General features: G+C 49.6%; 9 protein-coding genes across 10 annotated transcripts in view; 4 read left to right on the plus strand and 5 right to left on the minus strand.

The window, feature by feature from the left end:
• Positions 1–1,356, minus strand: part of LOC126573122 (transmembrane protein 245) — a 5,075-nt gene extending 3,719 nt beyond the window's left edge. For both annotated transcript variants that reach the window (XM_050233007.1, XM_050233006.1), the window contains exon 1: positions 1–1,356. This exon is cut by the window's left edge and continues 347 nt beyond it. In XM_050233007.1, the coding sequence (XP_050088964.1) occupies positions 1–1,103 (1,103 nt within the window). In that variant the 5' untranslated portion in view covers positions 1,104–1,356.
• Positions 1–10,000, plus strand: part of LOC126573143 (uncharacterized) — a 197,868-nt gene that overhangs the window by 150,920 nt on the left and 36,948 nt on the right. The gene's annotated exons all lie outside the window — the stretch shown is intronic.
• LOC126573135 (protein lin-37 homolog) lies at positions 1,551–2,392 on the plus strand. The gene is made up of 2 exons (XM_050233023.1): positions 1,551–1,612; positions 1,684–2,392. Exons 1-2 carry the CDS (start codon positions 1,570–1,572, stop codon positions 2,313–2,315), a joined length of 675 nt encoding a protein of 224 aa, XP_050088980.1. The 5' UTR covers positions 1,551–1,569; the 3' UTR covers positions 2,316–2,392.
• On the minus strand, positions 2,609–3,478 carry LOC126573139 (RNA-binding motif protein, X-linked 2). The gene is made up of 2 exons (XM_050233026.1): positions 3,205–3,478; positions 2,609–3,140 (listed from the first exon to the last, which is right to left on the minus strand). Exons 1-2 carry the CDS (start codon positions 3,216–3,218, stop codon positions 2,630–2,632), a joined length of 525 nt encoding a protein of 174 aa, XP_050088983.1. The 5' UTR covers positions 3,219–3,478; the 3' UTR covers positions 2,609–2,629.
• On the minus strand, positions 3,873–4,453 carry LOC126573145 (40S ribosomal protein S28). The gene is made up of 2 exons (XM_050233036.1): positions 4,118–4,453; positions 3,873–4,029 (listed from the first exon to the last, which is right to left on the minus strand). Exon 1 carries the CDS (start codon positions 4,362–4,364, stop codon positions 4,167–4,169), a length of 198 nt encoding a protein of 65 aa, XP_050088993.1. The 5' UTR covers positions 4,365–4,453; the 3' UTR covers positions 3,873–4,029; positions 4,118–4,166.
• Positions 4,622–6,059, plus strand: LOC126573128 (alanyl-tRNA editing protein Aarsd1). Its single transcript, XM_050233014.1, has one exon. The coding sequence runs from the start codon at positions 4,781–4,783 to the stop codon at positions 6,014–6,016; it is 1,236 nt and encodes a 411-aa protein (XP_050088971.1). The 5' UTR covers positions 4,622–4,780; the 3' UTR covers positions 6,017–6,059.
• LOC126573134 (3-hydroxyacyl-CoA dehydrogenase type-2) lies at positions 6,057–7,285 on the minus strand. Its single transcript, XM_050233022.1, has one exon. The coding sequence runs from the start codon at positions 7,011–7,013 to the stop codon at positions 6,246–6,248; it is 768 nt and encodes a 255-aa protein (XP_050088979.1). The 5' UTR covers positions 7,014–7,285; the 3' UTR covers positions 6,057–6,245.
• LOC126573136 (glutaredoxin 3) lies at positions 7,375–8,602 on the plus strand. Its single transcript, XM_050233024.1, has 3 exons — positions 7,375–7,539; positions 7,609–8,049; positions 8,131–8,602. Exons 1-3 carry the CDS (start codon positions 7,490–7,492, stop codon positions 8,306–8,308), a joined length of 669 nt encoding a protein of 222 aa, XP_050088981.1. The 5' UTR covers positions 7,375–7,489; the 3' UTR covers positions 8,309–8,602.
• On the minus strand, positions 8,571–9,462 carry LOC126573140 (probable prefoldin subunit 5). The gene is made up of 4 exons (XM_050233028.1): positions 9,208–9,462; positions 9,002–9,132; positions 8,841–8,919; positions 8,571–8,775 (listed from the first exon to the last, which is right to left on the minus strand). Exons 1-4 carry the CDS (start codon positions 9,307–9,309, stop codon positions 8,596–8,598), a joined length of 492 nt encoding a protein of 163 aa, XP_050088985.1. The 5' UTR covers positions 9,310–9,462; the 3' UTR covers positions 8,571–8,595.

A 10,000-nucleotide genomic window follows, 5' to 3' on the forward strand; every position in this document is an offset into this window, starting at 1 on the left:
TCGGCCAATCGACGCACGATGTGGATGCACATTGGAATAGCGCCCAAAAACAGCAGCCACGTATGCGTCCAAACGAGCGTGGCACCACAGGCGTAAAACAGCAGCCGGAAGTAGACGTCGCTTTCGAGAACTTCCACTTTGTTGAGGATGCTTGCAGGATACGTGGTGCCAGCTATCGGCGTTTCGTTCATCGTACTGGATAGCTGAGGTGTTGCCGTTACGTCGAGCTGCAGCTTGGATTTGATTTCCTCGATTCTAGATGTGTCCACACTGCCTGTGGCCGGTGCATTGATCGCGATGGATGAATCCAACCGGTAGCTGGTAACATCAAGGAGGCTGTGCCATTTGTCGATAAACCGAACGTTGCGATCGTCCTTCTGCATATTGTAGGCCAGACCGATGGCACCGTATGTGAGCAGGGCCAGGAAGACGGGCACTTGCAGCGCACCGAGAAAGCTGCTACCGTACCCTACAATCACCATCCACAGGAACTGGCCAATCACCAGGAACGGGGTAGAGTGGTCGGGCGTCCACAGGAAGTATACGCTGATTACGTACAGGAGCAGTATGACGACCACCATGTGAAGGGACAGCGAGCTCAGTAGTGACCGGAACAGCGAGTGATTCCAAACGACAAAGTTCCATATCGAAAAGAACACCTCGGACGGTGTAAGCCAGAGGATGAAGCGCAGCAGCACGAGTCCTCCGAAGCCGATGCCAATGATTTTGAGATGATCCCGCAGCCAGCCGGTCAGGAATTCGCCCAGCGAATCGACCCAGCACGCCGGTGCACCGAGCACACCGAGCAACAGGTACTTGTCGTCCTTTTCGATCCGTTCGATCCATCCTTTCAGCGCCTCGGAGAGCCGCTTTTTCGCTGGAAATAACACGGCACCAAACAGGAACGCCCAAAGCAGGGGTTTGAAGAACGGGGCCAGCACCAGCGTTACTCCGATGACCACGGCGATCACGCCGACCACCAGCACGTTATAGAGTGCATTTCGGAGCGGTTTTTCGTGCCCTTGATTCCGCAAATTAAGCCACACGTTGAACAGACCATCGATCGATCGTTTGAATGGAGCTGGGCTGGGCCGGGTACTCATTTTCCTCACGCGCGATTCGATTCGTCGGGATCAGCAAAGGACCGTGTAGAGGCCGCACCGCATCGATTCGCGTTCAATCACAGTGCAGTTTGATCATTTCACATGATCACTGCATGTTTCAGCGGCCACGATCACAGAAAAGGAACACCGAGGGTCAGGCCACGAAGGCCCAGCGCTCTCCGAAAATGGAAAATTAATTGCTCAGAGATAAAGCAAGAGGAGCGCGCCTGGAGAAGATGCGTATTTTTAGCGATGAATTCATAAACAACCCCACCAACAGACAGACGCCTAAATAACGCCTGAATAAGGAGGCTTGTTAAGGAGCTGTTTGTTGGTAGGGTTCGCTCTGACTGTTGCAGTTGCTGTGGCGGATGTGTGTGGACTCGCAACGCAAGCCCGTTTTTTAATTCGCCGTATTTCGCCCAAACATTTGTCGAACGCCGCTGAACAACCGAAGAAAACGAAAATGCTGCCCAGAAGACGAACGCTGTTAAATTCCAGCGATAAACGTAAGCAAAACTGCCTAAACAGCTCAAGGACGGGGACAATAACCAATCCAACACTTTCTCGTCCCTAACAGGCAAGAAGGAATCGTTGGAAAACGTAGATATGGCCCGAGGTCGCCTGAAGGGAGCCCTGAAGACGGCCCACCACTCAACGGACGAATCTACCGAAGAAATGGACGATAGTGCAGATTCTGCGCGGGAAACCACGAAACGCAGACGAGAGCAAAAGGCTCCAGCGGTTCCTCAGCCGTACATTATGAAGTTTTTCGATCGGCACATTGATCTGAGCCGATTTAAAGAAACATCTTCACTGTACGCGATGTGCCGTGCATGGTACAAGAACAATCCGACCGTTCGCGGACAAGAGACCGCAGCAGACTCTTCGAAAGTGATGGTGTTCAAGCGAGAATACAACCCGGAAATAGTGGAAAAGTTCCTGAAGGGTCTGGTGAATGAGATTCGCGAAATGCCTCTCCCGGAAAGTGCGGGTGACATGGAACCGTACGACCAGCAAACCGTTCAACCCGCTACCGAGTTCAAAATTAATACGGGAACAATGGGGAAGGAAGAGTTGCTGGAGGAACATCTGATAAAATGGAAGCATCTGCGTAAGTCCTGGATCGCGCATCGTAAGCAATATAAGGAACGTCGCTACGAGACGAGCTTCAGGCTGCTCGATGCCCTAGCCGCCAAGTCTCGGACCTGAGCAAACTTTTGGTTCAATAGGGATATCCTTCTGTATGAACGTTCTTATGTCTTCTAATAAAAATTAATGAATCCCAACATTTGATTCGGTAGAGTTGTAAAATGACATGGTTCATCAAGCACCCTTTCATTGGGCCATTATGTCGCCGTTTAAGGAATAGTTTGGTAAACGCAATTCGATTCCGTAGCCAGCCATCATCGGAATGACTCATTTCCCAGCACCCATTGCTGAATTTTCATGCGAAAGCCAAATGGAAGTGATCAAAATAATCGAATACAGTTTATTTATTTTGCTTAAAAAGCTTTTATTTTCTTCTATCGTTTTTCTTTTTTGGCGGACCGTTCTTTATGCGAATGCGATCGTTTTGTATCTGATTCCGTTTTACTGGATGTTTTACTTTTCGTACTTGATTGCCGCGGACTCTGCACTTTCGGGGCACAACCTTCCATGTACAACTGTTTCGTCTCGGCGTCGGTATTTTCATCTTCCTTTGGTGGCCTGTAATCCTTTACGTGATCCACTCGCAGCGTTTTGCCGACCAATTTGATACCATTCAGATTATCGACGGCCAAAACGGTTGAACGTTGGTCTTCGTAGCAGATGAAACAAAATCCTTTTGACTGGCCCGACACCTTATCGCGTACCAGATTAATATTAACAATCTCGCCGTACTGGGAGAATACGCATATTACATCTCCTTCGGTGAGATCATAAGGCAAGCCACCGACGAAGATCCACGCACTGTCGCGGTACTGATCGTGCCAAGAGTTTTTGCCACCTAGCTTCAGATCCTGGTCGCTCAGCTTCAGCACATTTTTCATGTTCCTGAAAATACCCATGAACCCGTGCTAATTGCTGATGCTATCGTCAGGTTTGATAAGCTACTTACGTCATAGGATTCATGATTGCTTCTTTTAAGATAAATCTATTACGGAGAAAGTGATCCTTTTGAAACAGCCACCAAAGAAGCGAATCTCCAGCGGCGTTTGTTATATTGTGGATGTTTTATTTGCTGGTAGTTGCTCTTTCCAAAGACACCGCCATTTGAACTATTTTCAGTTGTATCTGTACCAAGTTAAGGATTAAAAACCGAATTAATCTACCACGCTTATCCTTCCAAAATCGGTTTGTTTACAATTCCTTCCTCGTTCGTTTCAGTGCCTCGTAGCAAAACGGTCGCACACAACCAAGTACGCCTGAACAAACACTCGCGTAAACCGTGTACGCACACGAAATGCGTCTGCAGGGGTACACGTTTTCGAAACGCAAGTCCGTTATTTGATGGAAATCTTTAAGTAAATTTTATCCGCTACCTTTTATTGAACTGCGGACAAAACATAATTTTGAGCTCACGTTCAGCTATGTATCCATACTCTTGATAAGCGGATAGACATTCAACAAAGAGAACAAAATTACAAAAGCATGCATATCCATCTTTTACGAGCGGATATTCTCATGTATTGAACGGCATGATACTACCAGCGGAAATGTTTGAAACAGTGCACGATCGTTCGTTGCATTCGGACAAAAGATCAATGATCAAAGAATTTCTGGGAGTTTCGAGCTTTCACTTCTTGTTATTTATTTCCAAACCCATGGTTCTCCTATCAATATGTAGCGGCTTCCACGGATTAGCGACTTGCAACGATGTTCCTTCTGTACATCTTTATTCCTCGCTAATCGTACCCGCTTCGCCAGCCAGCGCACACATAACCTAGAAAACGGGACAAATCATTACTATCGGTACGAACAAGGGGCGGCCGGGGGACGCTGGATAGAAGGATTGGTCACATCCTGCTTACCTGGAGATGGGAATTCCGTTGGAAAGAGCGCATCGAAGTTGCAGCGAATTTACCGAAGACGTCTGGCCTCACGTTCGGATTCCAGCAGGGTAAGCACATCGCCCTCGCGGACGGGACCCTTGACGTTGCGGATAATCTGTCGGTTCTGCTCGGAAATGAACTCCACCTTGACCTGGGTACACTGTCCCTGCGATCCGGTGCGGCCCAGAACCTTCGTCACACGTGCGAGCACAAAAGTCTTGTCCATAGTAAGGCTGGATGGGAGATTTTCGGTATTTTTCCACCGATTTCCTGAACGCACGAGCGACCTGCTTACGGCAAAACACGAGAAAGAAAGAAGCAACCGCAGGCCGTTTGACAGTTTTGGCAACTTCCCTTGCTCGGTGAAAAAGAGTCGCAGTATATTTGCCGTTCTCGGTTTCAGCTTGAGTTTATTCGATACATTTCCAGTTTTGCTTTGAGCCTTTTAAATTGAACATTTTGAACTATTTTTGCACATTTTTATGTACTTTACACTCCACCGCAAATACGTTGAAACATGTTCAACTTTATCGAAGACCGTTCTGGGTTACTTTTGCGCCAACCCCATGATACGCCGGTATCGCGACAACTTGGATAGGTGTCCTAATCTGCGGGCAAAGGATTCGCTTAAAAGGGAGAAAAATGGTTTTCAAATGCCAGGAGGATAGTTTTCTGCGAGAGTTCAGCACGAAGGTGGTTCAGTGTGAGAAAAGTGATGGCGGGTATGCAGTTATCTTTGAAGATACGATTCTCTTCCCGGAGGGAGGGGGGCAACCATATGACCACGGACTGGTGGGAGATCGCAAGGTAAAATCGGTTGTACGGAAAGGCGCCCAGGCGATCCATTTCTTCGACAGTGACGAAGACACGGCACCATTCCAAGCGGGGGATGAAGTGGTCCAACGTGTGGACTGGGATCGCCGCTTTGATCACATGCAGCAGCATTCGGGCCAGCATCTCATAACTGCGATCTTTGACCGCGAGCTCAAGTACAACACGAAATCCTGGTGGTTGGGTAGTGAGAGCAGCTACATCGACCTCGATGCCAAGGACGTTACCGTGGAGCAGCTGGCACGGGTAGAAAAGATCTGCAATCAGCTTATCGTCGATTGCACCCCCGTCGGAGTCAAAGTCTACGAAGCAGATGACCCTGCGTTGAGGTCGGATGTTACTCGCGCCACCAGAGGTCTGCCGGAAGATGTTTCCGGACCACTGCGGGTGGTTACGATCGAGGGTGTGGAAAGCAACATGTGCTGTGGAACACATGTGCGCAACCTTGGGCAGCTGCAAACGATCAAGCTACTCAGCGTGGAGAAAGCGAAGAACAAGTGCCTGGTGCACTTCCTCGTGGGCGGTCGAGTTCTCCGCAAGCTGACTGAATGCTACGAACGAGAGGTTCAATTCAATGGTTTGCTAAATGGAGGCGCCAGTTCCCACGTGGATCTCGTAAGAAAACTACAGTCGACCGTGCGCTCCACTCAGCGTGTTGCAAAGAAACTGTCCACCGAGCTGGCCACACTAGAGGCGGAAAAGTTGAACCAACAGCCGGTGGCCCCAAAGTACTTTGCGCTTCATCGTTGTGACGGTCCCGACTCGGACTTTATCAATACATTTCTCCGGATGGTAAAGTTGCCGGATTGCTTCCTTTTTCTCACAAACGCAGAGGCAGACAATAGTGGCAAAGGGCAGCTGGTAATGCAAGGTAAAGCGGAGGATATTGCAGCGCTCGGGCCGGAGGTGTGCAACATTCTCGAAGGGAAAGGCAATGGCAAAGGAACGCGATTCAACGCGAAGGTGAACAAACTGAAGAATTTGCCACTTTGTGAAAAGCTAGTCCACGATCGTTTTGCGTCCAATGAAATCGTTATCGAGAAGTGATATGGTACCTGAATGAACGTTAATAAAGCCATCGTTTCTGTAATACAAAGTTTTACTTTATTCTTTACAGCCAGAAAAGCCAGTACAAATGATTGTTGCAATCTGATTTATCGTGTGACGATTTCAGTTTTGTGCTGCTCCCCTTTTTCCAGCTAGAGGTACATATGATAAATGCATCCGTTGGTGTATAAATGGAAGAGTTCGATCGGCAAGTCGGATGTCGAGCCGGTTAGGGCATCATACGGAGAGCACCATCGAGACGGATGACCTCACCGTTGAGCAGCGGATTGTCGACGATCGCTTGCACCAGCTGTGCGTACTCCGACGGTTCACCGAGTCGCTGCGGGAACGGAATAGTCTTTGCCAGGAACGCACGAACCTTCTCCGGGAGTGCTTGCAACATGGGCGTATTGAATAGCCCCGGGGCGATCGTTACGATCCGGATGCCCTGTGTACTAAGATCCCGGGCAATTGGAAGAGTCATTCCAACGACAGCGGCTTTCGATGCGGAATACGCAGCCTGACCAATCTGTCCATCATAGGCTGCGACCGAGGCCGTGTTCACAATCACACCACGCTGACCATCGACATTGGGTTCGTTCTCACCCATCAGACCGGCGGACAGGCGGATCACGTTGAATGTTCCCGCCGTGTTAACCAGCAGCACACGCTGAAAGTCCTCCAGCTTGTGGGCCACCTTCTTGTTAAAGTTGTACGTCTTCACGGCAACGGCAATACCAGCACAATTCACCGATACATCCAGACGGCCAAATTTGCTTTTGGCCAGATCCAGGGCACCGGTAACATCCTTCTCCGAAAGCACGTCAACCGGCACGTACACAACGTTGTCACCGATCTCCTTCGCCACCTCGTTACCCTTCGAAGTGGGTAGATCGCACAGCAGAACGTTATATCCGGCACGGGCAAAACGTTCCACTGTCGCCCGTCCAAGCCCCGAGGCACCACCAGTAACCAAGGCAACAGCGTTTTTCAACATCCTTTCTCTCGTGACCCGAAACGGCTTTGGAAGATGGAATTACTGGAGTCGGCGGTGATGTTGATTAACGCGTCCAGTTACGCAATCGATCTTGCGAAAGTCTCCTGTCCGCAACCAGGCACCACCTGGAATTTGGACTTTGCTGACAATGAAGTAGCGGAAAGTTCAGGTTGGCTCAGGTTTTAAAATAATTAAAATGTGCGATAAACGGAAGGTAAAATCGAAGGAACAAACTTTGTGGAACAAAAAAGTAAACACCCGAACAGCAAACCCCTGGCGATTTCGTCCGATTTTGACAGTTTCCGATCGGGTACAAATTCGATTTTGCTGATCGGTTCGGGCAGAGTGGTAAGGGGGGTCGGGTAGGGGAGGAAGGACACTTTCTTTCACAACAACCCCGTGCGCTCGGTCGGTCGGAGACGAATCGCGGATCCTGCTTCAATTTCCTCGTTCCCTCGTTCCGTCGTTCATCCAAGATGGGTATTACAAAGATCGCCAGTGAGGAGCAGTACAAGCAGCTGATTGGGTAAGCTTCCAGAATCCGGCATGTTAAGCCACCGTTCATAGCCCCGCTTATCGCAATTATCCACCACAGCGCTGCCACCGTTTCGGTCGTTTTGTTCTCGGCGGAATGGGCTGAGCAGTGCCGGCAAATTTCCGACGTCATGCAGGAGCTCGCAAAGCAACCGGAACTAGCGTCCGTACAGTTTCTGGATGTGCCGGCCGAAGATCTGTCCGAGGTATCGATGCACCACCAGATTGACTCAGTACCGACGGTGCTGTTCTTCCGCGCCGGAACCGCCATCGACCGTATCGACGGGGTGGATGTCGGTGCCCTTTCGTCGAAGGTGCGAAAGTATGCCGGCGCTTCGGCGGCCGCAGTGGGCTCGAGCAATAGTACCAGTTCCGGTAATCTGGAGGAGCGTCTAAAGCAACTCATAAATCGGTCGAAAGTAATGATCTTCATGAAAGGAGATCGGAATACGCCTCGTTGCGGGTTCTCCAAGCAGCTGATAGCGATCATCAACGATACAGGGTGAGCGCGTGGAGTCATTGTAATTGTAATTGAATCGTTCGTATGCTAATTTATGCTTCTCATCTCGTCGCCATCTTCCAGCGTTGAGTACGACACTTTCGACATACTTACTGACGAAGCTGTGAGGCAGGGATTGAAGACGTTCTCGAATTGGCCTACCTATCCGCAAGTCTACGTCAGCGGTGAGCTTATCGGTGGGCTAGACATTATCAAGGAGTTGCTGGAAGGCGGGGAGCTGAAGGAAACGCTGAGTCCATGAATAGCCCCCTCCTCTCTCTGTCGCAGAGCATTGCGTACGAAAGTGTTCGTCCCTTTTCTTTTTGTTGTTGGTTAGTTTATTTTCGCGTAAATGCAATGCCGAGCGCCACCGGGTGGTCGGCCTGTGACAACAGCACGTTCCTAGTGAACGCTTTTGGGTGTAAGCCAGCCCACGACGGTCAACGATGGACAGAACTTACATTCGGCGACATGGTTAGGTCGAAAGTCTACCGCGGGATGAGGATGTACGATTTTAAATAAACGGGCGAAAACGGGAGAGTCGATTCACTATTCAGTTTCGCGTTTCTTTTGCATCTCTTTGCTTAACTGAGCGAGCTTCATCTCCATCACCTCCCGAATGGCGTCTCGTATGTTCGACTTCTCCATCCCGAGCTGCTCAATTTTCTCGATCTGCGTCTGCACGTACTCTACTCGCCGCTTGAAGAATGCCTTTGCGCTGTCCACGTCCTGCAATGTACAAAGCACCATGTTCATTAGCCGAGCGATGGTAAAAAGCGCCGGGACAAACTTACATTTTCCACGTAATATCCAGTTCCGACCTCGATAATGACATTGCTCGCATCTTTGATCGTACCCGGGACGTACATGCTCCTGTTCATTGGCAAAGGCATAAAAACTCTATAGTCGGCGATACGGAACGGATGTATCGGCCGTGCATCGGCCATGCACTTACCCAGTCAGCGGCACCAGAATCTGTTTACCATTCCAGTCGGGTTTGAAGCTCTCCAGAGCCTCCTTCGAAGCGGAGTACTTTGAGCGTGCCATCTTCATCGTGTTGAGCGATTCTTGGAATAATTGCAACTCCTGAAAGCGAAAAAGGATCGTTAGTCGAGACCGGGAACCTCTACTCCCACACACGGGCCGGTAATTTCTCCCTACACTATCCAGCTGGTTTTTCAACTGAGTCAACTGCTGAAGATTGAGTGTGTTGAGGTCGATCTGCTGCATCTGCGGCTTCTCGCTGGCGGATATGGAAGCCATGGTTCTCTCCGACCGGTGCTGTTGCGGGCAACGTATTTCACGGATGGTAAATGAATCGAATATCGATGTTTGGTGGCCGGAATACCGCTACCCGTTTAAGGAAAGAATGTTTTTCTTCTTCGTTGTTCCACTTATCGGCCATGCGCTTTGGTCTCTTTGTTGGGTATCTTTTGCACAGGGACCCTCGTTAACCCTTGACGGGGTTGATGACGTGCGTGACGTCATTCGGCGGGTTCGAGTCAAAAATGTGTTGTTTATTACTGGTCGCAAATAAAAATTCCCGGTACGATCAGTAAAAATGGAACGAAAAGGCCATTTAAACGGTTCTACTGACTCGAAGAAAGCGAGTGAGTCAGCGCCGGTGATGCGATACAATCTCAGGAACAGAGGTGCAGATTGATAAGGATAATTCTTTGTGAGCTGCTGTGCCCAGTGGCCCATCTCGCTGCGCTGTTCTAACTTTGCTTCGTGCTATTATTCCAGGTCCGGCCCTTTTTGAACAGTTCCCGAGCGAAGAATGTCCTATCTGTTTGGAACCCTACGTTACGCCGGTCATCGTAAATTGCTCCCATGCCTTTTGCGGCCGGTGTGTGAAGCAGTTGCAGCTGAACGAGATGTTTAAAGAGTGTCCGGTGTGCAAGGAGAGCTTAGTAAAGGCTCTGTTTATATATGATTTCAGCTTTACGAAGCA

This window comes from Anopheles aquasalis, chromosome 2 (genome assembly GCF_943734665.1).
Source record: "Anopheles aquasalis chromosome 2, idAnoAquaMG_Q_19, whole genome shotgun sequence".
NCBI classification, from domain to species: Eukaryota; Metazoa; Arthropoda; class Insecta; order Diptera; family Culicidae; genus Anopheles; species Anopheles aquasalis.

What these genes read in the sequence shown, in the direction of transcription:
- LOC126573135 (XM_050233023.1), top strand. Translation starts at nt 1,570, where the DNA reads ATGCTGCCCAGAAGACGAACGCTGTTAAATTCCAGCGATAAAC. An exon ending in GTTAAATTCCAGCGATAAAC is followed by an intron (nt 1,613 to 1,683) that starts GTAAGCAAAACT and finishes CGTCCCTAACAG; the next exon opens with GCAAGAAGGAATCGTTGGAA.
- LOC126573145 (XM_050233036.1), bottom strand. Translation starts at nt 4,364, where the DNA reads ATGGACAAGACTTTTGTGCTCGCACGTGTGACGAAGGTTCTGGGCCGC.
- LOC126573128 (XM_050233014.1), top strand. Translation starts at nt 4,781, where the DNA reads ATGGTTTTCAAATGCCAGGAGGATAGTTTTCTGCGAGAGTTCAGCACG.
- LOC126573134 (XM_050233022.1), bottom strand. Translation starts at nt 7,013, where the DNA reads ATGTTGAAAAACGCTGTTGCCTTGGTTACTGGTGGTGCCTCGGGGCTT.
- LOC126573136 (XM_050233024.1), top strand. Translation starts at nt 7,490, where the DNA reads ATGGGTATTACAAAGATCGCCAGTGAGGAGCAGTACAAGCAGCTGATT. An exon ending in CAGTACAAGCAGCTGATTGG is followed by an intron (nt 7,540 to 7,608) that starts GTAAGCTTCCAG and finishes TATCCACCACAG; the next exon opens with CGCTGCCACCGTTTCGGTCG. An exon ending in GCGATCATCAACGATACAGG is followed by an intron (nt 8,050 to 8,130) that starts GTGAGCGCGTGG and finishes GCCATCTTCCAG; the next exon opens with CGTTGAGTACGACACTTTCG.
- LOC126573140 (XM_050233028.1), bottom strand. Translation starts at nt 9,309, where the DNA reads ATGGCTTCCATATCCGCCAGCGAGAAGCCGCAGATGCAGCAGATCGAC. An exon ending in TGAAAAACCAGCTGGATAGT is followed by an intron (nt 9,133 to 9,207) that starts GTAGGGAGAAAT and finishes TTTCGCTTTCAG; the next exon opens with GAGTTGCAATTATTCCAAGA. An exon ending in ATTCTGGTGCCGCTGACTGG is followed by an intron (nt 8,920 to 9,001) that starts GTAAGTGCATGG and finishes GCCAATGAACAG; the next exon opens with GAGCATGTACGTCCCGGGTA.